At 42.0% G+C, this 27,476-nt stretch overlaps 1 protein-coding gene across 1 annotated transcript in view; it reads right to left on the bottom strand.

The window, feature by feature from the left end:
- Nucleotides 1–792: 792 nt before the first annotated feature.
- The window catches only part of nlgn2b (neuroligin 2b), a gene marked incomplete at both ends in the record, with an annotated part of 50,036 nt that continues 23,352 nt past the window's right edge, over nt 793–27,476 (bottom strand). The window contains 5 exons of the mRNA XM_080041638.1: nt 793–1,753; nt 2,998–3,364; nt 3,760–3,913; nt 3,997–4,262; nt 7,520–7,705. Coding sequence (XP_079897764.1) covers nt 793–1,753; nt 2,998–3,364; nt 3,760–3,913; nt 3,997–4,262; nt 7,520–7,705 — 1,934 coding nt within the window. The remainder of the gene's footprint in view (nt 1,754–2,997; nt 3,365–3,759; nt 3,914–3,996; nt 4,263–7,519; nt 7,706–27,476) is intronic.

Here is a 27,476-nt window from a genome sequence, read left to right as displayed (position 1 = left end):
TGAAGTGAATACGGGTAGATAAATTTGTAAACAGCAGAAATTAAAATTTAAAATTAATGTTAAAATAGTTCCACTTTGTACTTGCGGTGCTGTCAGTACACGTCACACTCAACAAAAGCCTAAAGAAATCAGAACACCGAGACAGCTGTTGGGACATAGTGCTCAACACAGTGGTGCCAAATTCCACTTCCAGATTGGGCCTTTAAAGCTGCAGTTTGTAAGTTTCAAGAAACCACCGCTTTATGATGGACAGCTTGCGGGGGCATATGTCCCCCCCGTAACGAAGCCGTTCGCTATACTACATTATCTTTTCACTAAATAAATGGATATGAATATATGCACTCTCAATGTCAAACATAGCTTTCCACTGGCAAAACAACACATGCGCAAATAAACAACCAAGCTACACATAGGATGCCTGACTGATTGTGATTAGCTCAATACTTCTTTTAGAGAGAGAGAGAGAGAGCTTAAAGCTGCATTGGGTGGCTCAAAGAACAGGGCTAAGCAGTATGTACCTATGATGCTTTTGGCAAAGGAGCTTTTTTTTCTTCTTTAAATCAGCTCCCGTTAACTTATGATTACATTTTAGAGGTATATCACTGCTTCAAATCTTACAAACTGCAGCTTTAACTTGAGGGCTTAATGAGAAAAGACAAGGACATAGTGTAAGAGAATAGAGGGGGGCAAGAGTGAGAGCGGAGCTTTGTATGGAGCAGTTTTGTGTGGTGCGTCTCTCTGTTAAAGCCCAGAGTGGGTGGGTTTGTTTGTTTGTGCCTGGTACCCTGCCTACTATACGCGGGTGGTGGAGTGTTGGTGCGGCAGGGCATTGTTGCTGTGGCTGGGGACGGGTGTGGTGGAGGGAGCGGGGACTGGTGGGTACGTGTTGAAGGGGTGGAGGGGCTGCATGCCGCTGATGGTGCTGGGGATCATGGTGATGGTGCTGGCCGTCATCAAGGGCACGTCCTCGGGTGCCCGCCGCAGGGCCAGCGTGTAGTCGGGCGGGCACACGGGGGGCCGCAGGGGCTCCAGGTCACCATGGATACCGCGGGAGGGCATGTGGGGGGTGCCGATCTCTAGCTCCACCCGCTGCTGCTTCATCTGCAGCGACATCAGCTCCTCCTCCTGGCTCAGAGCCAGGTCGTTGTGTGGTGGCGAGCCCACCACGCCCATGCCGACGCCCATGCCCATACCCATGCCCATGCCCATTCCCATGCCCATGGTCGTGCCCCGCTGCGGGGACAGTCGGCGGTGGCGTCTCTGCATGAGTTCTTGGCGCTTATCCCGTTTGTAGTAGAGGGCGGCGAAGGCCAGCACGTTGAGAAAGAGGAGCGATGCGCCCACGGCAACCGTCACGCTCAGCTCGGTGGAGTAGTCCCTGGTCTCACCGGGGAAGGGGGAAATGCGCGGTCTCTCTGAAGGGTCGGGCTCGGGTTCGGGCGGGTAGGTGGAGATGATAGGGTGGCGTGTGGAGCGCGTGCCCGGGCTGCCCTTCCAGCGGTTGGTGCCTCCAGGCGGGAGACGAGTCGTGATGGAGCTGATGATTTCCTTGTGCAGGCTGTGGAGGTGCGGCACCAGCTCCAGCCAGAAGGCCACCTTGTTGGCCCGGTAGTTGTCTCTGACGCGGGGCTTCAGGCCGATGTGCAAGTACTGCTTGTCTTTGGAGCTGAACTTAGTCCAGACCACCTCCTCAAAGCGGTTGGGCTTGGTGTGGATGAAGGTGGTGTCCTGAGGAACTGGTAGGTTTGGATCCCTGGAGGAAAGGAATAACAAAATATTTGTTTGATAAAACAAATTAGAAATCAATAGCAAGTTATTTACTAGTTATTTCCTGTGTGTTGCTAATATAGCAATTGAGTATACCAAAACACAAGAGATTATGCTCAAAAGGTGATTGCACCCAAATTCTGACATCCCTAGTAGGCTAACAGGACAATGGATCCAGTATAAGGGAAATCACCACTGTGCTATAATTCCAATTGTAAATACTGTATACAATAAGCACTAGGATACATTTAAAAAGCAATTAAAGCGGCAACGAGTAACTTTTAAATATCTTTTAAACAGCCTCATGTTTCCTCTCATAATCATGAATTACCTTTAACAGCAAACGAGACCATCAGTGCAAAGAAAGACGTTTTTATATAGTTTTTATTACTGCATTTGATCTGGTCGTACACCCAGTCCGATTTTCGGTTCACGCGTGCATGCTCTATGGTCACATATCCGTATTGGTCACAGATTTCAGTGAGGCGCAGGAACGCGATTTGAGAAGCCTATCCCTCCAGGTGAGGGAAGGGGAGCGGGAGCCTTGTTTGAGACAGTTGTTTGTCGTCATAATGACCGATAACGGGGCTGAACCATAAAAGAAAAAAAAAGAAAATGCAATGAAGAAAAGCTAAAAGGGAGAGTGATAGTCGGGCGGGAGGGCGTTGCCAAGCAACGTATACACAATTTCACGCAGCGAAACTAGACTGCAGTGTTTACTCCTAAATGAATGAGCGGTAGCCTACTAAAACAAAGTTTACTTTGCCTCACCAGCATCATCAGATGACCATTATTCATCGGAAATAGTCATTATTTACAACATAAACACATTACCTCATCGTGATCCATACTAACTAACTGCCATCTCTCGTTCATTCGCTTTGTGTGAGGACACGGGGACTCGTTCAGCTCCGTGAGAGGTGACACTGCATCAACTCATTGCAATCAGGTGTGTTTAGCACTTACTGGCATTAGTTGATGCTGTGTCACCCATAGACTCACGGAGCCGAAAAGAGTCCGGTGCCCTCACACTTTCAGCACACGGACACGCACCATATTGCTTCCTGATTATTTGAATCTTGCACGCCTGCACGAGCTACAAAACAGCTTCACGACAGCTGGCGTCGTAATAATACTACCGCTTTTGTTCAAAGGTGTCGCCAACGTGCCGACTTACTCGTAGTAGCTTTAAATCAGAAAGTAATTGTTAAATGTGGATGTTATACTAACCCTGTCTTTGCAAAGTTGGTCCAGTATGTCATGACCACAGCACTGAGCATCACATCGTTCTTGGAGAAGTTGCATGGAAACAGGTCAGTGGCTCCCACCATGGGAATCCCAAACACATAGGGGATCTCATCTCCGTGGGCTGCGTCTGCCCACTCTGGCCTTGCCTCGGTCTGACAGTGGTGGTGGAAGGTGTAGAAAAAGACCGGCGACTGGAACTCAGCGTGCAGTTTGGCAGTGGCGACCGCCGGCGCCACCCACTGGTGGTCCGTGAACAGAGCCAGGAGGGTCTTCCTACGCACGTCATTGTTGTCCCGGTCAGCCCAGTCTGTGTACATGAACTTGATGGTTTCCCTCAGAATGTCTTTACCTTGGAAGAAACCAAAAATTAACATTGTGGAGAGAGCGAGTGTAGGAAGATCTACCCAGGTATCACTGCCATGCACTATACCAAAATCTATATAATGCGATGCGGCACCCCAGATTGTACACACAACTTATTTCAGCAATTTTTTAAAATATTTTCAGTTAAATATGTGGAATATCGCAATATATCGTAATATGTATTGTATCGCAATGTATCGTACAATGTATTATATTATGACCAAAGTATCGTGATGCGTATCGTAGTTCTTGCTAATACAAAGCCCTAACACACACACATTCAGCAGGCATCCCCCTGTCCCCGCCCCTCCACCACACCCGTCCCCAGCCAGAGCTTTAAACGTCTTAATCATTTTAAGGTAAAATAGGGTAGAATCTGACCATCGGGGTAACCATACAGATTGTCCACAAAGTTGGAGATGGTGTAGTCAAATGAGGCTGAGGATGTTCCATCTTCTCCTTCACTGTCATCCACGAATTTCAGACCCTCTCCCTGGTTGACCCCCAGCAATATGTCGTAGTTCAGGAACTCGCCCTGGTGGCAAAGCAAACACACAGTCAGCATGAAATGACAGAACAGAATGCACCAAATCCACAGAAACAGTGATCCGCTCTGACCTGCTGCATTAGGATCTCTGGGTCATCGGGCACCACGTCTCCGTCTACCACCGGTCCGAATGCGATGTGGTATCGAGCGGGCTGGATGTCTTGGTCCACTAGCTCCCGGAAACTCTTCCTCCGCAGGCAGTCCACCACCTCGGCCATGTCCCCCAGAGTGCAGCCCACCTTCTTGGCCAGGATCTTGGTGTACATCACCGGTCGGTAGTTGACCGCCCAGCTGGAGATAGCTGAGCCACTCTGAGCGATGGCCCTCTGGAACAGGCCTACGCAGAGCAGAACCATATACAGGTTTCCCACACATTTGTACCATTGAATTTTTTAAACTTTTCCGTGACATTTTACTCAATTACCACAACCTTATTTGAGTGTCTTAAAGTGGTTTGGTCTATTTATAATCCCATGGATCAATATTGAGACTGTTACTGCGTCTCTATTGAGCCATGTGTATACACACATATATATACATACATACATATTTGACGCTCAAAAGTAGTACATTAATTAACCACGCACTTCCCAAGCATTCTTGCAGATAAGCAAACTGCTCAAACACTAGTACTAATTTGTGTAAATTCTAAACTTTCCCAAAACATTGAGTTAATTCTCAGCCATTTCCAGAAGAACAGTTTTATTTATTTTTTTCAAAACTTTTCCAGGGATTTCATGACCGGGGAAACCAAGAATACAGCAAGTATGAAACATAAAGTCCCTTTTTCTCTCTACGTTGAGCATAGTTTTTTGTTCTCTCCCGACATGCTTTTATAGCAGCTGATGGGGGCCTTCAAGGCCGTATCGTGCGAGTGCTTTAAATAATGCATATGTTGGAGGAGGGGCAATTGTTGAGTATTACACATACGAAGCAAGATGCTGTAGATATCCTGCAGATTTTTTCATAGCCGTGGAAAATCTTTATGAACATTAGGGTATATGAAAATGAAGTGCTTCCATAACATGCAGAGATAGCAGCAATACATACGATGAAATCTCTTCACACAGTATTAGGCTTGATGTTGGATAAAGCAAGTGAGAAAGACAGAAACAGAGAGAGAGAAAGAAAACCGCTGGCACTGTTGCACCGCTGCACTAGTGTTATGTAAAGTGGCTTGCTGTCCCTCTGTTTTATCTGCAGATTCTGTCATTAATAATTAAGCCCCCCCATATTCTGCATGTGCCCCACCCCCGCTCCTCTCCCTGTGAAATCAATTAAGAAGCCTCTCAGATGCAGCACCAGCTCTACTGCTCATCTCATCTCTCCCCCTGCATACACACACACACACACACACACGCACACGCACACGCACACGCACACGCACACGCACACACACACACACACACACACACACACACACACACACACACACACACACACACACACACACACACACACACAGGGAAACTTTCTCTGCACTTTGTGGTGTTACGGCCTGACTTCAAATGGAGTGGAAGGGGATTTAAATCACAAATATATGCATGAAAACCCCATCATGTTTTTCTTTTTGACCAACGTGAGCAATAACACTGACCAACACGGAACCAGAAACACAGGGGCCAATCTTACCCAATTCTTGTATGCTCACGTTAGGATTCGTTTTTGTCTATGGACAGCATGCCATACGGCTAACACTTGCTGTCAACATGACTACAACTAAGAACCAATACTACCCAGTTATTGAAATGCTTTGCCATGTCCTCCCGACTATTTTCAGACTCTTGATAGAAGAAATTATGACATATGTGTGTTTCCACGCATACACAAATATATTTGTATTTCGTCCCTCCAATGTGAGTTTGTGATGGTTAGCAGTTCAGTAAAAACCTCATCTGAATTCTTGGAAAAGGACAACGTGCCAGTCACCTTCTGAGCCCTAGCAACCAAAATCACATCAAAGGATGAGTGATCAAACATCTGGAGGGCATTTTAAAAAGGTCTACCATTCAAAAACAAACAAAAGAAAGTATAGCGCAGTCTGTATATAGATCTATGCTGCAGTGGTTCCAGAGTAGATGCATTGTGGATGGGCCACGGTTGCCATAAGACTTTCTTTGTTTATGTTTTTTCTTGATTTTCTACATAAAAATCAACATTGGACATGGACTGCATTGGCAAAGGATGCTCTTGAACCAATCAACATTGGAGAAAGAAGCATTGCCATATCAAAAACCCTGTTCAATATTTATTGACGGAACCGCTGGTAAGGCATCTGACAGTTGCTGATTGTCATAGTAACACAACACTTCTTCCAGTATGAAAGTTTTCCCGAGACATTCCAGTTTCAAATACTGACCAAAAGAGGTAAAATCGGACAGAAGGGTTAAAACTATTTTGCTTACAGTTTGCGTTGGATAGGGGAAGTTAGCTCTCCCACACCTGAATCCTTTGTCTGCGTTTTAAAATGTCAAATGTAAAAGTGGTGCCAGATATGTTCCAGAAACAAAAGACCCTAGAAAAAAGATATTGCATGCTTCAAGAGAGACCTTAATGAAGAAAATAATCTGTGATTGAGAATAGGCCGTCAGGTGCTACTGATTAATTCCTGTTTTTCTACCTTTACTTTACCAGAAACAATAGGGGTGGGATGAGGCGGACATTAAATTCTATTAAGGGATGACATGTCTTTAAAAAAAGTTTGAGAAGCCCTGCTACACTAAACACGCCATGCTTCTGTATTTCCATTTTAAGAAAATCAGAAGGAACTGTTTTCGACAAACCCCTTCAATCAAATGAAGTCTAAATGACATTAGAGAAACATGTGAACTGAAGGCTGTAATTTAGCTCTCTCAATTTGCAAGACTAATGAGCAAAAAAAGACACTTAAAACTGCCCGTCCAGCGATGGAATTGTTCTAAAATGGCAACTGGGCACAGTCTCTTTGGTCCAGTCCTCACAGAGACACATGCTATTAATGTGTTTACTTCGAATCTCCTTCAAACCATGTCAAATCATCAAATTCATTAATGGTATTCGATAATACAATACTTTATGTATAGACTTGTCGTGGGTAGTGCTTTGTCAATATAATTGTACATTGTATATTCCTAATATTGTGCTCAGGGAGGATAGGTTTAATTGGAGAATGACAATTTTGTCGGTGCAGTTCAGAGATCATAGTCCCTTGTAAGATGATGTTATCTGGGATCATTACAGGGCTTGTGTCCCAAGGTGAGTAACGGTTTTATGGCAAAGAGCCTACTGTCTGCCTCCATCTCTATCTGACTCTGTCACTGTCTAAATTGACAATCTGGGTTTCCTTTAAACTATTCAATCTTTAACTCTTTCCAGTTAATTGAAAAAAAAAGTGTATTACTATATTGTTGCCAATAGTTGATGGCTAATTTCTGAATTTTGCAGCCCTTCACTTGTGTGAATACAATTGCCGCACATGTGCCGGGTTTAGTCTGACCACTAACATAACTGTACATCTGCAAAAAACTACACTTCCCACACTACCTCTGTGATGTTAATCCCCTGTGAGCAGCGTATATGACTACTAATGTGACAATGACAGTGAAAGGACTTTACCCTCTGAGTGGTGGGAGAGGATGAGCAGGTTCACACAGGCGGCGCCGGCTCCCGAGCCAAAGATGGTGATTCTCTCTGGGTCGCCTCCAAAGTGCCCAATGTTTTCATTCAGCCAGCGCAGGGCCTGGATCTGGTCCAACAAGCCATAGTTCCCCTTAGCGGACTGGTCCCCTGTGCTCAGGAACCCTGCAGGGCAAATTACAACAAACACAGGGAGGAAAAGAGGAAGAAAATACAGATGATTAGGCCACAAGATAACATAATTATGTGCCTTTTATAGAAGAACAAAAATATCCCCAAAATATCCCACATGAACAAAAGATGGCATCCTATTATTGAATCCCGGAACTTCTCAGCTTCCAACTCAAAGAGGAGATTTCACACAGAACGCTTGCCAAATTACAATTTTTTTTATACCCACGCTGAAAATACAACAGCTAAGAGAACTTGTCAATAGAGAGGAGGAATGCAACAGAAAGCATGTTTCACCTAATTCCAGGTAACACATCTAGTTAGTCCACAGTTGGTGGACACCCACAACAAGATAAAATAAACGGAACAACATTTCACACTTACAAACGCAAACATAATCCTTTGTCCTCATCATCATCATCATCATCATCATCATCATCAACTTTATTATGAGACTCAATGACCATTTAGAAAGGCATACAATACAAACAATAGAGAACACACACACAAATTAGAATAGAAACCTTTCCACCACTTATGGTATCCTTTATACTGCCGTTCAGTTCATGTGTTTCAAGCAGTCGAGGCTATTTCACTGTGCAATAAGTGGAGCTCTATGACTTTTGTTGATGGCTTGGATGACTTAATTAACCAGAAAACATCTCAAATTATTTCCATAAACTGCAGTAAGCTCTTCAGATGAGTGGCTGCAGGGGGTGGAGCAACTGTTGAAAAAAGAAAATTAACAGAATTTCCAAGCAGTGACTTATACTACAACTTCTGTTGTTCCGCAATAACCAATATTTTGGCCACCTGGAGGCTTAGAAACAAGCTGTAGACATAGCACTGATATATTATCACCTTTTAAAGTTCTTTATGATTTTCAACATAAAACACCCAATTACTGAAATAATTGATGGCTGGCATTTATTCTGCAATAACCATTTCATAAATTGGAATGGCAAACTTGTTAGCAAACAGTTGTCTACTTACACTGTACAACCAGCAGACACAGAGCGAGGCTATTTAGCTGCTTAATGCTCAACAATGCATTTTTTTCCAAATATTGTCTTCAGAAAAGCTGAAGAATGAAACAAACAAGTTGCTGGCCAGAAAAACAAGACACTGACCCGGAATATGCTATAAGCCTCCTTAGAGATGAAGACAACAACACAGGTGGGTGATATTTCTCTACGATTGAAAATGTTGAGGGACCTGTTTTACATAACATGTCATTATCAAATGACATTTTTTTTAACTTTCTTTACGAAAAGCTCATAATCTGTAACTTCAACAGCTAAAGGCCAGGACACACCGGTCCGACTACCGACCGTCGCCCGAAAATGGAGTCTGCCGATTCAGGCAGCTCCAGTCTGCCCGTTGCGGCCAAAAAAGTGCCAAGAACACACCGAGCCGACTACTGACTTTCCGTTCGCTCTGCACTTGCACGGGACGTAATGTCTCCATAACAGCAGGCGGCGCTAATCTGTATTGTGGCCCCAAAAAATATGGAAGCCGGAAATTATGGGACAGCTCTCTCAGTCTAGACCAGTGGTTCTCAACCTTTTTTGAGCAAACGCCCCCCTAACCCTACCGAGATACTCTAGGGCCCCCCCCCCCCAAAAAAAGAACACAAGCCAGACGTAGCAATTAATAAAGCGATGTTGTAGGACGCCACCAACCCGCTTTCGCTTTGATTGACGTTCCGGGCGAACAGAGAGTTGATGGTGGGCCGTCTTGAATGTTGATCCCTCAGAGACTTAAAGTAGGATGGATCTTTAGCTGATTTTTCGGGATGTTTTTTCACTAAATGTTCCTGTAGTCGCGAGGGTTTCATGGCCTCATTAGAGAACACCTGATCGCAGAGCAGGCACATTGGTAAAGTGGTGTTCATCGGTGACGGGATAAATCCATAACTAATGTAATTGGCATTGTACTGCCGGCACTTTTTCTTGCTATCCGCCATGTTTGTTTATGTTATGTTATCAAAGTTGAATATGTTACAATGAATTGTGTACGTTTTCATTGGTTGTTGAACTGTTATCCCGCGAACTAGCGCTCATGACGTAGCTGTGCTTTGCTGCTGTCATAGGGCTGCTGTACAGGGCTTCAGTGAGCCTCTCGCGGTGCACAGCGTTTAGTATATCGTCCCTCTCCAACATATGAGGGTTGTGTCTTTAACATGGTTCTGCTTGTGTGTTAGATAACTCCATGCTTTGGCTGATTACTCTGTGTTTTCTCCACCTCAGAGACAATAGTTAGTTTAAGTTTGAATCTCGCTGCGCTAGCATTAGCATTAGCAATATCAGTAAACGTCATTATACTAGTCTGTGATTGGCTGATTCCTCTGCCGCTAAGGCTTTGATTGGCTGGTTTTTCTGACTCAAAGACCTCTGATTGGCTGTCTGCAGAGCCTTCTCTTTTCTAAGGCTGTGACAGTCAGCAGACCGCAGAACATTGGAGAGAATAGTTAAAAAGAGGTTGAGGGGTTAGAAACATGAAAAGTTAAAATAGGCTGTTTATTTCAGGTAACCTATTTTTGCAGTCAAAAGATTTATAAGATTTTTAAGAAAGTTTAAAGGTGCAGTGTGTAATATGACATCATCAAGAAAGTTCTACAAAGTTCTAGAATGCAACACTCCCTGGGTAACCCCAACCCTTTCGAATAATAACAGAAGCTACAGTGGCCTTCAAGGACAAGAACAATTAAAAATTTTAAACAATGCACCTGATGACATTCCAACTATGACACTTTCAAGATGGCGGCACTAGGTCTTGGTCCAAAATATGCAGAAATATGGACATATATGAGACCCTTTCTAAGGGAAAAAATAATAAAAATAAAAAAAATCAGCTATTATGCACTAAATTAAATGTACTTATGGATATTATAATTACTTTCTACAAAATCTGCTAGGAAATAAAACCCAAAATTATACACACTGCAGGTTTAAAATATATTTATTAAAAAAAAAAAAAAAAAAAAAAAAAGCTCTCGTGTCCCAGCCTGGTCCCAGCGCCCCCCTAGGTTGTACGAACGCCCCCCAGGCGGTACCGCCCCTGTTGAGAAACCCTGGTCTAGACCATAAAGAGCACAATTTTTAGCAGAGAATGTCGAGCATGGTGTCGAGCAGTCAAGAAGGGTTTATGCATGTGAGCACTCGCTGAACGAAACAAACAAACAAATTAAAACAATGGTTAGCGATGCGATAGCCTACTGCTGTTTGTGCTACCCGCCTCACTTCCGGGCTTCACTGATTCGCTAGCCCTCCACCAATAAAATTGCTCCGACTGAAAGACTGCCCGACGCCGATTGAACATGTTGAATCGGCTGAAAAGTAGCCCGACGACATCTACGACGGCTGACGGCACCGAACACACCAAACAGATTCGTGTCCCCGCCCACTCCAGACTCTCCGACCATGTCGGACGCCCGATTATCGGGCCGGTGTGTCCTGGCCTTAAGATGGCTGGACACTATTTTATTCTTTCCTTAAGCAAACTTAACAGCTAGATTACATATATTTTATAAAAGCTAACAACCCCATCAGCTGTCTTACTTGTCATTTAGTGGCTTAATAATGTGAGATATTTTCTGTGGTTTGAACTGAACAGTAATTCAGAAGATGGATGGCAGAAATGACAGGTGACATGCTTTATGTCACCTGTATTACCGTATTGATTAAATATCAAATGTTTCCTTTGGCAGGAATATATATAAAATATAGCCTCTAATACACAATGTAAACTGGTGTCTAGGTCAGGGAGTTTTTAAGGAATACTGAATTAGGCAGTATACTCGAAAGGGCAGTTGGGGAGAATGGGGCAGCCATTAAGTACAGTATAGGGAGCACACAGAGACAGATGGTAAACGAGGACAGTCAGCATGTTTTGAAGTGTGTTGAACAGCAATCTAAGGTTTATTGTTGATGATTATAATGCCATTGATGGGGATGATGGTTATGGCAGCGGTGATAATAGTGGTGATGATAACTGGCCAGGTTGACCTCATTTCAACAATCAATGTGACGTACACACATTTCATTCAACGCCCTTCACTGTTCTTACACTACAGCAGACAACACTTCGAGCTTTGAGTGCTTTTGGGTGGGTTCACCTAGCGCCATTATGATTCATATTTAAGTATTTTGCTGAGTATATTTCGTACCATCAATTTGTTTCACTGGCTGTCGTTTACATTTGGACAGAAACACAAAATTGATATGCAGTGCTTGCTTACATTTCTCTATTTATTTTAATAATATTTATTTTTTCATAAGGGCAGACTAAAGCATATTGTGAATGGGTCCACCCCTGGTCAACAGTTTTAACTAAGGGTGTATTCACACATGCCGTGTTTAGTTCGGTTGAAACAAACTCAGGTGCACTTCCGCCTTCGGTGCGCATCATTCAGGCAGGTGTGAATACAGCAATCGCACTCAGGGGTGGACCAAAGAAGCGATCCGAGACCCAGCTGAAGAGGTAGTCTCTGCTGCAGTTCGTTTGTGGTGTGAATTTGTCCGGACTCGATCCGACCCAATTGCAGGAAGCACTGCGCCTTTTCTTTCTTTTCTTTTTTAATAAATCGCCATCAGCTTCACATTATGGGAAAGTGTTGTTTTCGCCATTGTTAGGAAGATTAGTTGTGGTTTTACCGGGAGCATAAAATATTACATTTGATAGAGACGCGTTCACATGCTGATGTGTTCAGCGATCAGATGGAGAGGGGAGCGTCTCGCGTACAATGCCATCGGGTTCACGCTGCGCTTTGCATGAAGTGTGTTTTTATTTTTATTCCCAACGGGACCGCCAATACTGTCCCTGTGTCAGTTTGGAGCTGAGCTGCGCCGGACTGACACCAAGCCTATTCTTCTCGCGAGCCACACGTCCAGCAGCAAAAATACAGTAAACATTATGTTTCACATCGTAGGCTACAAGCCACATACCGTGGCATTGACATATGAAACAACAATCATTTTATGTTTTTCTTCTTTATTTATGGGCTAGATGTAGGCCTTTTTATTATTTTTAACAACTTATTATATCAATGATATATTTCGCAGTTTTCACTTCGTTCTTCCTGCTTCTCTCCACCCCAAAATGTCTGTCCAATGAATGAATTATCTCAGATCACGCGTGATTTTGCTTCGTAATGCATGGTTCACTTGCAAAAGGGAAAATATGAAAGTGGACCACACCAACAAAAAAAAATCTAAATTATATTTGGTCTGGACCAAAGCAAGAGAACTAACGGACTTTCCCTACACCCTAACTCAACTCCTGCAGTGTTCCTCAACAGTGTTTACCATTACCCACTAACACCTCTTCTTTGGAATTAGCTCAAAATGAAAGACGGCACCTGCTAGCTGGTCTAACAGCTGCCAAAAGAATGGTGGCTTGTCACTGGAAACTAGCACATACACTGTCAGTGCAGGAATGGCTCTTTTCATACCGGGATATTGCTCAGATGGAGCTGTCTATACAGTCTGTTTGCATTATGCTAAGACACAAAACATCATACTTGCCGGTCCAATTTACAAGAGAAAACCAGACTTACTTATTCATTTTTTATAAACTGTTTTACATATACCTTATTTACAGTTTATGCTCACTCCCTGTACATACATATGTTCTATGTAATACCCTGGCTATTTCTGTAGATATCATCCTGGATGAGATAGGAAAATTACCACAATTACTGTACTCCTTTGTATATGAATGCTGTCTGTTTATGTTTGTAATGATCGTGGGGGCCCTAGGTAGCAGGGTAATGGGGCTGGGAGGAACGGGTGAATTATGATGGTAGTTTTGTTAAAGCCCTGTAACTGTTTGTTTGGGTTTTTTCCTCTATGTACACTGCCTTGACTTATTATGTTATCGGGCTAGAGGGTGGGGTGGAATGGGTTGGTGGGGATATAACAAGGGAGATGGGGGATGATGAGGAATTCTCTGTAATACTTTTTTTGTTACTTTTGTTTATTTTTCGTTACCATGATGTTGTCTGTCTCCTTAACCTAATATATAGACAGACAAACAATTGATCACAAATAGATATATTTTGTAAAACATGTTAGCCCTATAAAATCTTATGTTGACTCATTTCTATATACAAATGCAAAAACATTGACGCTTAGAGCAGACATGTTTACTTCTTACATAATCCCGGAGGGACAACCCATTTTTCTTTTTATCTGCAACACACATATGAATGCTTAAGTAAGTCTTGTAGGCTACTACACAATATGCAACCACACACTGTGACCCAGTCTTGAGAAAGACATTTATACCTTATGATAAAGAGATAATGACAATGGAACAACATTGCTTGATTGAACTGTGCTCTACAGATAATAGGGTTACCACATATAGCCTATACGAACAGATTATCTGTGGTTCCATAGTTCACTGTTTAGTGTTGAATTGATTATTAAGAACAGAAAATTGTTGTTACTTTCAATCATATCAATAGCGTGGCAGAAATACATATTTTGCGTATTGCTGTGTAATTGTATTAGCCTTAGATCACGCTGGAATTGGCAGGCTCTTAGCCGATGTGACCTGGTAACATATCAGCGCTGACCTGTGCCGTTCATTAGAACCGTAGGCATGTGGAAGTGTCTGCTCTGTGGCTGCCCAGTCGAGTGCTGAGCGGCCTGCCTGCCACAGTTGCCTGGCAACTGTCCAGAGCTTCAGGCAAAATGATATGGACAGACACTTACAAAAGCACTCGCATACACACATCCGAGCACGTCCGTATTCAAGTACACAGACAGGCTGCATGCATCCGCACATGGGGCACAAAAACGAATTCAGTGCACGCAAGCAGTTTAGTGTAGCATGCTGCTAGCCCGAGCTAGCTCCTGCTGTCAATCACGTTGCAAGGGCAACATAAAGAGAGGGAATTTGGTTTATCTCACACCACTGAAGATAAGTCAAACAAGTTCCTTCTTCTCCCCTCTTTCTCTTTCATTAAGTTTTCTTTCTGATCCCCCCCTCACCCTCCATCCCCCCCATCTGCTGAGTTGGGCTTCCTACTGACTTTAGCGCTGAGAGCAGCAGTTTACAGGCTGAACTCATGCATATTCAACACTTGCTTTAGGTAACGGCCAAGGAACCGTGATGAGAGTCATCAACCCCTAAGTAAAGATACAGGCTGGTGGTGACCGTGGAATGAATGGAGGAGAGAAAACAGAGAGGTAGCCTATAGTGAGCGAGTGGTGGAGGGAAATTTAAAACAGATATATTTACAGTAAATTGCATCACCCAGAGTGTCCCATAAAAAGAACATCTGATAACTGCTGCTTCCGCTCATAAATCTTTCCCTGTCAGGGTTGGAGAAATCTTTCCAAAAAAAGAGAGAAAAAGTGTATTTTATGAAATCATAAAAGCATAATGCAGGCTAGCATCTGAAAAAGGGAAATGGTAGAAGCACTTTGCCTAATGTACACTGATGAGATGAGTCACGGTAAAAAGCCATTATCCCTTATTGATATAGTGCTCATCTACAACAGGAAGACGTATTAGTGCAGCAGAGACGAGACAAGAAGCAGAAGGATATTTCATAATTTTGAGACAAAAAAGAAGCATTTTGCTAAGGAAGGGGCAGCAGCTCAAAATCAAGAGGCTGTTTTCAGTATTTTTCTACAGCATATCAAGTGTATTTTATGAAACAGCCTTATTCAGCACACCCACTGTTGTCGACCACCTCACAAATTTGGGCGTCAGAGGGTCACTGAACGTATTTCTGTGACCAGAGAAGGAGGGGACTAGAAGAAAGGAATTGAGAAAAACAAATCCAGAGACACAAGGAAGGTATTAAAGTTGGAGTCAGTGATTCAGAAGAATGCTTGTTGTCAAAATCACAGTCCCTACTCTGTCCCTACCAACAAAAACATCTGGTGTTAATACACAGCCTAGGCTCTGTAAACTGGTGAGTAAACAAAGGGGGTCTGCTGTAGCTAGCAACATGCCCATTTACAGAGCCTAGGCTGTGTATTAACACTGGATTTATTTTCAGCGCCAGGTAGCTGACCGTGAGGAGATATTCATTGATTTTGACAACACACATTCTCCAGAATCGCTGACTCCACCTTTAAACCAAATACTGCCCAAAGCTAATACTGTCATATCCTAAATGACGGAGAGGGGAGAGGAATATATTATGGAGAGAGCCATGTTATATAATGTCACTGTGACGTCACACAGCGATTGATGAGAGAAAAACCAGAGGGAAGATTTTTTGCCTTTTTAGACACAGAGAACGGGGGAAAGAAGAGCGGAAACAAGGCCATGTCTCTGTGAATGCAAGTTACTGAATTAATCAAGCAATTGCAGAGGCACTGTTGTAAAAAAAGGAAAAGAAGAGCATAGCAGGTGGTGAATGTCTACTGCTCACTGAAGACGAAAGAATCTGTTTTGATGATTGGAATAAAGTGGGTGTGATCATCTTGTGTTGTGCCGCAACCTTGGAGATTATCTGCCGTGTTTGAATGCAACCCTGGATGAATATTAGCTTTCTCTGTACCATATGCAGTGTGTTCTATCCAACTTCCTTTCTAATTAAAAAAAAAGATTGTCTGTCAATAAAAGCAATGACTCATAGTGACAAAATGTTATGAAGTGTAAGGTCACATTCCCCCAAGAGTCTGACTCTATGTGAACAAGCTCTATATTGAGATAATAAATGAATATCAGTTTTTTTCTTGTCTAGTTTTAGACTTAGGGGGCTTTCACACCTACTTGCTGACGGGATACAGACAATGTTTTTATGAACTACAGTGCTGCGGGAAATAAATCTGTTAATTATTTTTTGTTCATTCATTCAAACTTATGAAGGCTACCCACCGAATAGAAACGGCAACGCTATACGCACCCCCATCTACAAACCAATCAATGTCCAGTAATTTGGGATGCAGCCAATTTTGGTGACCACAGAACGTTTGTATGTCACTGAAAGTTCTTAAGTGCACTCGCAAAACTGCAGTGTGAAACCAAACCTGAGTCGATCAAATCTATACAATGTGGATAACAAAAAATGAACATCGGTTCGGAGCTTGGTACGGTGTGGAAATGCCCTTAAAGTCTAAAAAGCATTGCTAGGACCCACTATTCTCCACACGCATTTGTTAAGTCTACTTATTGGCGCTGGAGGTTCAATCTGAAGACCATCTGCTGGCAGGTACATTCCAACTATCTATCACTCTGTAAGTCAAGTATAGCCAGAAATGAAATTATATTTTAATTGAGCTTTCCTCCTGCTGAACTAATGTCATTTCAGTACACCGCCCATAGGCTTCCAATGCCATTTTATTTATTACCTTACTTATCTCACCCAATTTTTACTCTCAAAGGTCCATTCACATGGTGCCAAGCTGCGCAATAAAACCAGGCTGTCATGCAAATTTGAAAAGCAATCCTTCAAACGTAACACTGACACAAAGACATTTCAAAAGCTTTGGAAAGAAAGTTCCATTTCAGAAACAGCCGATCATGGATGAAAAACACAGTCGGCGAGAATTAAACAAAACTGATCAAATCAATTGAAGTAAATCCTTTTGAACAGAGAGTTGCGTGCAGGCAGAATGCTTAATATGAACGCTCATGATACAGACAAAAAGCTGGGTTAATTAATGGCGCTAATGGGCACATATACATCTGGCACCATCCAACCACGCTAACTCTTGAAAAAGACAACCAGTCAGTTTCCTTTGGGCTGTCTAGGTCCAGAAATATGTGATTTGGCAAGCTGTTCAGATTCAACATCAACCAGCACTAGAATAATATAGTTCACGCTCAACAGAATGTAGAGAGAGACTGTGTGAACAGTTAGCCTCATTTTAAGCCAGTTACATAACCAGAGGGAGTAGTTAGTTTAGAATCAGGTTATTGTGCTGAGCTGATGCACACGACTAGAAACACGGCTGTCCAATAAACCATGACAACAGGAACACAGAATACATACCGTATTTGAACCTGAAAATCATTAAGTTACCTTTGATTATACACATATCTTTTAGTGGTGTGGATATTATTTCAGCAATCACTTTTCACTGGCTACACTAGAAATTATTGGTGAGTCATAGTGAAGTGGGTCAGTTAGATTTTTCAGTGTGGCTCTGAAAGATGTTGCAAATCCATGTATAGTTGCTGGTGCTGAACAAAAATTAAAATGAAAAGTAATAAAGTGAAGTCCGCACTACAGCTCCGAAAATAGTAATGGTAATTATATTCTTTACCTACCAAGTCTGCTCTGAAGGCCAATCAATTCAACACACCATACCTTTAATGTACGTTGATGAGTCTATATTTGTTTACATTCTGACAAATTGGCAACAATAAAAGTATTCCGGATTAGCTATTGGCAATTCCTTTTTGCCAAGTAGCTATAGAGGTACAACAGACAACTATCACTGGATTACTTTAATACTGAAGAAAACTGAAAAACGGGCGAGTTCTTGAGCTATTTTCTAAGATTTCTTAGTGGATTCATGGATTTCAATTTGGGATGGACATTGGATCATCATATTCTCTAGATGTGTAAGTCACTGTAAAAAAGAATTTTTGGAGTAATGACTCCCAGAAGGAAAATACTGTGCACTACACCTTTGACAGGATGCTTGCCTCACTTTTTGATAGCATCTGACCTAAATCAGAAATCTTGACTTTTTCTCTAATATTATATCTTAAAGGATACATAATGTGTGTAATCAGATATTTCTGTATACGTTTAGGGACATTTTCATCATACAGTTGTGTGGAATGAGCAGTTGATATTTTCGGTAGTCTAGAGACCTTGCCATATTAAATGTGATTGTAACACTTTATGTGGTGTGTAAGATGTCGAGCAGCAAGTACGACTAGCTGCATTAATTATCTTCCTTGCGTTTGATTGGTCCAGCTGTGCTGCTGGCTACCAGCCTGGGAGGCAGACTGGTGTCAGTTTCGGTCAATATACCTTGAAGTCATTAGTGCTCAATGTGAACTTATATGCTGGAAGAACCCAAAGCCTTCCTTCACACACATTTTTACCATCCCGTTTGACACACTCATTCATCACATCCTACACAATCACTTTCGCCATAGGGCCCAGATAAAGTATGGAGCATATTGTAGCCATTGCTGCAAAGGAAATAAATTATTTCTACTGTTTGAATTTAATTTGTAGATCCAAATTCTGCACAAATCTCTTTACAATTAGAATGACACGTAAGCAAAATGATGATGTTTTTCTGTGCTGTCATCACAGTCAGTGCGCTGTAGGCAAATCTGGAGAAATAAGTGTTAACGATTGCTTGCAGAGTGGGAAAACTGTGGCTCTGTGCAGGGAGAGGGACGTGGGTTATAATGTTTCTATTTAGGGACAACCGAGTTGAGTTGTGAGGAGGCAGAAGAGAGAAATTAATTGCTGGCAAAATCCGTGCTGGTTATAAAAAACTTTTTATGTCACGATACAGGGATTTTTAAGAAAGACAGACACGGCAAATTGAACTGATACCCTTTGCTCACAGAGCTAAGTAGCATTTTGCACTGATGTTTTTTGCAAAAAAAGTTTAAAAGTGCATGAGCTTGTTAAATTACATGAATTAAGAAACCTATACAATGGGGTTGACTAGAGTGTCACACATGGGATAGATGAACACGTCATTTTTTATTGATTCTGCACTGGACAATTGCCCTTACATTTTGTAAGGTATACCACACAAATAAGGCAAAACTGTTGGAAGATATCAGGGGCCTCATTTATCAACGGTGCGTACGCACAATAGAGTGCGTACGTGGCTCACTAAGCAACATTTGCGATTTATCAAAAGTATACTTGACGGGAAGAAGTGCGGTGTTCCACGCACAATATAACCCATGCGTACGGACAAAAAGTGGAGAAAGGAGAACTGGCGACTCCAGTCGGCAGATGAATGAAGTACGAGAACGAATGTGTCTGTGTAAAATTAATCGTATTAAGCCATGCATGCATGTCATACATCGGGAGTTCCTTTGCAAAACGGATAAAGCCATTCTTACAATTAATATGCCTCGACCGATTTTTCCATGGAGTGATACCAACAAAAACAAAACGAATTAGGATCTTAAATAGCCTACAAACGGAGACATATGAGTGCAAATAAAAACAAAATAGCAACGTTCGAATAAACTCTGCAGTTATTAAAGAATAACCTATCTGCATGTTGTGGAATTAATTCTGATAATATTGAGGTGGAATACAGCCTATTACTTTTACACTGACGCTGTTCTCGATGCCTCAGTCAGGCAGACAGGAGTGCACCTTTTCATACACTAATGATAAGCCTACTGTACATCACATAGGCTACTGTGATTTTTTTCACGGCTTTTAGTCCGTTTTATTTATGTGTTTTTCTTTGTGTTTAAGCACGTCGCAATTGTGTTTTGAAAGGGACTGTGAAGTTTATTATTAACCCTCCGCCGCCCGTCACTGCCCCTGGATGAATTCTCCGAATCTGTATCTCATGGGGGGTCTCAGTGCCCCCCGCTCGTGGCACAAACACTGTTGTGTGAGTGAGGATATGCACTTGTTTGCGTCCACTTTTATGTCGGATCACTTCTTTTTATTTCGGCCACAGCGTTCACAGAGATCGCCACAGGCTGCACTCTATCGCCTTTACGCTCACACTGCCACCAAACTATATTTTCCCTGTTCGCCACTTCTCCAACGGCTACTTCGGGGTGACCGCAGTGATCCACACCGTGTGGAGTTTATTTTTCCATTTCCCTTTCAGTCGGCGATTGCCACTACCGCCTTCATGCACTCAGTAAATGATATTCATTCGGGCGTGTCGATGACTATGTATGGGTAAATATGGGCGGTACGTGAAGCCCGCAAAGGCTGCGCCACATTTAGAGTTGATTGTGATTTATAAAGGGAAATAGGCGTAGGACGTGAGTGCGCACTGCTTCATAAATCGGAAAATATCTTTCGCACGCACTGCCCTAAATCCTACGAAAGCAACCTTCTAACGCAAATCCTACGCAAAGTTTGATAAATGAGGCCCCAGATGAGAGTAGCATTCACAGGCAGGTCAGGATTAACTACGTTCATCAAATACATTATTCTGCAATATAAATTCAATATGTCTCTCTTTATTTGAAACAAAACCATGTGCATTTCTATGGTATTAGAAATGTTCCTGTATTGTTCTTAATTCCTGAAGGTTGCCATGTAGACTGCTACGACAGTGTTAACAACTACATGTCAAACAAAACATCAATAGGCAAATAAAAACAGTTTCAACCTGAAACTGCACTAGTCAATATTTTTTACATTGACTGTTTAATGTAAGTTGTTGTGACAAAGCCACAGAGAATTATGACCAGTCTCTGCCCCCCCCCCCCCCCCACCCCCCACCTCAGCCTTACGGAGCCATTAAGCATCTTTCAGCTCATTGTTTTGGTTTTACAGCCTCCAACTTTAATGTTTCGGTTCACTTTTACTGCTCACATCAACCTGGCTTACAGCTGCAGCAGACAGCTGTTTTCCACAAAAAATGGGTCCGATAAATTCCCTGTTCCTACATGCTCAGCACCAAATGACAGGCAGAAAAAGTTTGCCACTAGGTATTGAACATATAGTCGTGATTTTGGAAGCTGCAGAACCAAACATTTCCTTGTGGAGTTGGTGGGGACGAAAACGGGGCTAAAAGTTGAATAAATATTGGATTTACATTTGTAAAATGGCCACAAACATGGCTCTGAATGAATGCTTAGTGGTGCTGTGTCTGCTTGATGTGCAAATAAGCAATCACCTGCTAACGGCTTTAAAAGACACTCAGTAATGTGAATGCTAATGTTGCTCTGTGAAATAATTTATCCAAATGTCTGCTGGGTGTGTGAGTAGGCAGGTGTTTGCTAAGACATTCACAATGTCGACTATAAAGGGTGATAATGTGTCAGTGTTGTGTTTACAGCCTGTTGCACTTTCCCCCCCGAAGTGGTCAAAAGCTCAAATGAATAGGCCGCAAATCAAAAAGAGCCCCAGCACTTATCTGTCAGTAGGTTCACATGGACAAAACATGAGAGAAAAAGGTGCTTGTTTTGAACTTACTCAGAGCCTGTTTTCATCTGTGAGACACACATTGTAAGTAACTAAATTATCTGAATTCACCAACCACAATTTAAAATATGAAAAGTACATTTAGTGAGGATAGTACCCAATAATTATTCAAATAATTTCTCCTTTAATCAGTGTAAAAGCTGAGGTTATAAATGGGGTGGTATTTACTACTAAAAAGGCTGCTTTTACTTACTAGTAAAAAGCGGAAATTGGGTAGAAAGTTCGGGGAAACGTTTCCAGAAGAAGCGTTTCATCTCTCTTCCTGAGGTGAAATTTTTTCTCACTCTCACAGCACACGATGGTGGGCCTTTCCCCAGAGTTCATTAATTAGTTAATTAGTTAATTAGTCCAAACAGATGGCTATGCAACACAAATCAGAAGGCTTTCTGGGCCCGGAGCAGGAGGAAGGTAGGAGAAGGTGAGTGCGAGCAGCAATCTGGAATCTCAACTGTCACCAAAACCTCTGAACCAGGCTGTGTGTAGCAGCAGACATTTTCCTCTCATTCACCCATTTTACAACACAACGACAGGGCGTATCAGCGAATTAACAGGACAATTCCACAACCCTTGTGATTTGATGGAGAAAAAAAATGACGCGTGTGTGTCGTAGGGTAGTGAAGGCATAAGGCGTCAAAGCGTACGCAATGGTGCTGCGGTCACACCGCAAGAGCTTTTATTTGAATGAATACTTTGCATCACTGCAGATTTCAAAAAGCATTTCAGAGGGGTTTATTTTTAGACTCTTCCCCATCTCCCCCCTTCTGTTTCCTTTTCCCTCGCTGTCTCTCTGTGATTCTCCCTCGCTCATCGCTCTCTATTCCCTGCTCTCTCGTCTTCCCTTATTCCTGACTCCCTATCACTCTCTTAAAGGCACAGCAAATGTATGAAATGAGGCTGGCATGTGTAAGCCCCTGTGTGTGTAAGTACAGGGTAATACATAAGATTAGAACATTAAACTATTAAAATACGGTATGCTTGTGTTTCTTACGTTCCACTCAAATTCTGCATCGGAGAGGAGCGACATTAAATATTCAGATGGATGGTGCATTATTCATATGTATATTTCACGCACTGTACGCAACCAAGTGGTGCACACACACACACACACACACAAGCTGAGATACTGGTGTGCACACAGGCACACATGCACGCTTATGCTACACAAACATCCAAACACACACAAGGATAATCGCCTTAGTACAGTAACCCCATTAAATGCACATCTGAGAGAGGGAAAGATACCGAGAGAGTGAGAGAGTGAGAGAGAGAGAGAGAGAGAGAGAGAGAGAGAGAGAGAGAAGGAGAGTTGCCCACTTACCAAAATGTTCTACAATGTTCAAGGAATCGAGGACACTGCGTCATCCCTCATAATCACTCTGGGGGATCGCTCTCCACCTCAATATGTATGTGTTTTGTACATATTTTGACGATTGTGTGTGTGTGTAATAAAAACACTGTGTCAAACATGAATGTCCACCACATTGTCAATGTAAGTCGGCCAGGTTACATTTAACAAGGTTGACTTGTCTCTAAAGGAGGGCAAACAAAGATACCGCGGAAGAGCGCTTCGATCAGCGAGTGATATAACACTACGTAACATTTTTTTTTTAAGTATTTCAAATTGAGTCTGAATCTCACACTCAATTTTCTAATGGTCGGTCTTGGGGAAAAGCCCTCAGAATAAGCTGAAATGAAGCTGCTGCAGGTGCGGTGTCCCCCATTTTGCCAACTCTCAGCATGTCCTTGTCCCCATGCCTCCTCTCTCCATTGGCCCTGTCAATGATGGTCCAGATCAGGTTACCCTCTGTTAATACTCGCTGCAACTCTTGGACGGCATCCTAAACTACTCCGGTTTCTCTGTTTATCATTATTCTGATGTGTTGAAACAGGCGTGATGCAATAAACATGATCTGATTACCCAACCTGGCAGCCGCAGTGACAGTCACAGATAGTCTGTGTGCAAACACCTTCCCAAAGATGACGGAGAATGTAAATACTTGACTCCGCTGGATATCCAGCGGCACAAAAGGGGGCTGCCTGTACACAAACACAAACACACACACACACACACACAACACACAGCTCAGCCCAGCCCACAGTCGCCAGGCCAAGCGGCACTGCAAAGCTCCAACAGAATGGACAAATAGAATACCCCTTAATCCAAAAATACACTGAAAGCAACAGACACACATTTCTATTCTGTTTTCATTGGCTGAATGTACACCAAAGTGATCGCTGGGGCCTCTGAGGCATAGTGAGTCGGATCCTGGCTGTTTTTTTCTGCAGAAGTGCATATTAAAACAGCAATTAATTAGTCCCAAAATAATCATTTCCAGGCTTAGGGAACGTAGTTAATACACCTGTTTGTGCTGTGTTGCTAAATCCCTGCTGCACATGAATAATACTAAATTTACACAAAAGCGGAATAACGGGGCAAGTCTGAGCAACTTTGACAGCAGAGACTGAAGATTAACTACACCTCATTGTGCGTGATTTTGAGATTCGAAACACTATAGAACAGAGGTTGCTACTTTAGGCCTTACATACCATCTAAGTAACGGTATAGTCAATTTCGTAATATCGTAATGGCAAAAATCTGATTATTCTTGTTACTTGATATTAACTCTGAAAACACTTGATTTTCCTTTTTTAAATGTTTTGTACTTCAAAAGTAAGCCTAATGCCTGTCTGATGGCAAGTGATTTGATTTTGTACGAGTACTTTAAAAGCTGAAGACCTAAAATTAAACCTTATTTCTTTATTGTATTGCAGGGTCTGATCATTTGTATTAATGTTATACTATGAGTATGACTTGTTTTGTTCACGACAAGATCGGCTGCTGCAATTATGTTATTTTATTAAAAGCAACTTTTAGGTCATTTGACCCATCTCATAGCCAGTACTAGTTTCTTCATCCTCTAATAATCACACTGATTATTTTACTAGGAAAGTTCCAATCATTTCTACATCATAGTAATCATCAATTGTGACATTTTCTTGCCAAGTCTTCATTTGTATTATTTTCCTTTACAAAGGTATAACGTATCATGAGTTTTTCATAACATTGCATCCTTAGTACAAACACACTTTTCTAAGTCCCATAACAGTAATATATTAAAGGACAGTACAGTCTGTACTATTGGGCATGCATTAGACTGACCTAAACCCTGATACTTTGTCTGTATTTGATTGGTTAAGGTTGTGTTTTGTAGCTTCGGGTTTGTTTGAAATATGAACTATCCCTCTTCTCTCTGATAACTGTATGTGTTCCAACAAGATGCCCTGTGGGGAGAGGGAAAGAGACAGAATGTATCCGGTGCGTTGCATTAGCCTCGTAAGCTAATGGTCAGCGATGGGTGAAATTCAGGCCAAAACATTTCTTTGAGTCTTGGCTCGGGTTGAGCCAGGTCAATGCTTAAACACACCAGCATATGCCAGGGCATCATTTCCTAAAAGCCTCTTAAAGAGTAGCACATTTTTTTCTTGTTAAAAAAAAAATCTGTGTACAGTGCCTTTATTACTCCATTCATTGATCCGGGTCCATTCTATAGTGTGCATTACAACAGGAGTTATATTCCATTTGGCTGGGGAAAAACCAGTTATTCTTTCGTTTTATAGACCCAAAATGTCTGTGAAGAATTATGATGTTCCGAGCCACAAGGCAATATCACCTTCACGAGAGTACGGTTCTATGAATTCTCAATTACCTGATGAAATAGCTTGGTTCATTAAAAGAGCTGAAATGGTGTAGAAAGTGAAGGCAAAGGAAGCGGGACATAACACTGGAGTGGAAGGGTAGAGGGGTCTGGGTTGTGAATTTGTGAAGGTGGGTGTGTTCAAGGACAAACAATTGTTGATTTTTAGGGCCAAGACCATAGTTAAAAATCAATATTAAAAATCATAAGTAATATTTCCCCAAAGCATAGTATCGAAGACACGCACAGGAGGAGTATCATAAGATCCTGCAGGAGGAACTGTAAACATTTCTCATTATAATTACAATTGTTTCCATTTGGAAGTTTATACTTACATTTTTTTGTTGTCAAATGATTCTCATGTTTAAAAGGGAAAATAAGAATTTAAGCTTGAATCTCGAAAAGACATTGTGGAACCATATGATTTGCGCCTATGACATAATCATGAAAGTTATAGGAACCATCACTGCTTGTTTTTAGTTTTAATTTGTGCTGAAGAGTAAAATCGGCCTCAAGCTATCTATCAACTGTCGACTGGACATTGAGCTTTGTTTTCACACTGAATGATTCAAAGTATGAAACGGTCCTATTCTGTGGCTTATCACGTGTAAGCTCTGGGATTCATGTATTTAAATTTTTTTTACAGACGTATATTACTTAAAGACAGTCAAACACAAGACATCACTTTAGAGTCTAGAATGTTCTCTGCACCACTCTCAGCTGACATAAATATGATCTTAATGGTACATCATGCAGTCGCTGTTTTTTGCTGCTTTGGGGAGCGCATGTACAAATGTAAGAGCATTCGAAGAAACACTTATAAAAAAACGTCTTGGGGAAGAAGTCTTCAGGTTTGACTTTCAGTTTGGGCCGAAACAGAACGTGGGCATTTGTTTTTTGCACAGAATGTGCTTTATTTCACCATTTTTAGATGTTTTTTCCACAAATTATGTTGTAGACAATACAATAAAATGAAATGTCAAACTTTATAATCAAAATCTTAAAGATGATGTAAAAGTTTTGTTTTGTACGAATGACGCATACATATACGCTAACACAGGGGTTCTCAACCTTCTGCAAGCTGGGCCCCCCCAAAGCTGGGTCATTGCAGTTGGGCCCCCCCACCGACCCTGACAACCCCCCCCCCCCCCCACACACACACACACACACACAAACCACCCTACACAGATAGATAGATAGATAGATAGATAGATAGATAGATAGATAGATAGATAGATAGATAGATAGATAGATAGATAGATAGATAGATAGATAGATAGATAGATAGATAGATAATCTATTATTGTTATTATCACAAGGGCTAGGCCAGTGGCGCACCTTTGAGTTGAACATTGGGTTTAGGGTTGGGGTCCGGAAATTTCTTATATTTTAACGTTAAATTCTGGTGCACTTTAAAAGCTAATTATGAGATTGTATCAATGAGACACTGAGGAAATGTTTTTTTTTTTTAAATCTCCTTAGAAGAGAAGAAAATAGTAGCCTAAATAGAACATACACAGAATAAATTCTACAATAGGTATACCTGTTATGAAAAAGCTTCACAAAACAAAGTCTATGATCAATGGGAAACACTGCTGTCTGACAACCCAGTTCAGAGAATGTTTCAACTATTGAGTCTTGGATTTGGAAAGTGGCCAGATTTAGCTCAAAATGCTACCTGCGATTAATGTGCTGTGCAGCCTGAACGTGGAGTTGTGTGTGTCTCAGTGGCGATTCCAGGAAATTTTGACTGGGGGTGGCCAAGGTGGGCCACAGAGCTAGAGTAGGGTGGCCATCACACCCCTGAATGAATAGCATGTGATATGCTGTACAACCAATTCAAAGATGATTTATAATCCCAAATGCCCAAATCATGTTAGTATCCATTGTAATGTTTGTCAGAAAACTAAACCCCTGAAGGGGGGTCTGGGGGCATCCCCCCCAGAAGATTTTTTTGTGTTTTTACAAAAAAACACATTATCTTATC

The sequence above is a fragment of the Ammodytes marinus genome (genome assembly GCF_949987685.1).
Source record: "Ammodytes marinus genome assembly, chromosome: 14".
NCBI classification, from domain to species: Eukaryota; Metazoa; Chordata; class Actinopteri; order Uranoscopiformes; family Ammodytidae; genus Ammodytes; species Ammodytes marinus.
The sequence above is the reverse complement of the archived record's forward strand: the minus strand, read 5'-3'. Positions and strand labels throughout refer to the sequence as shown.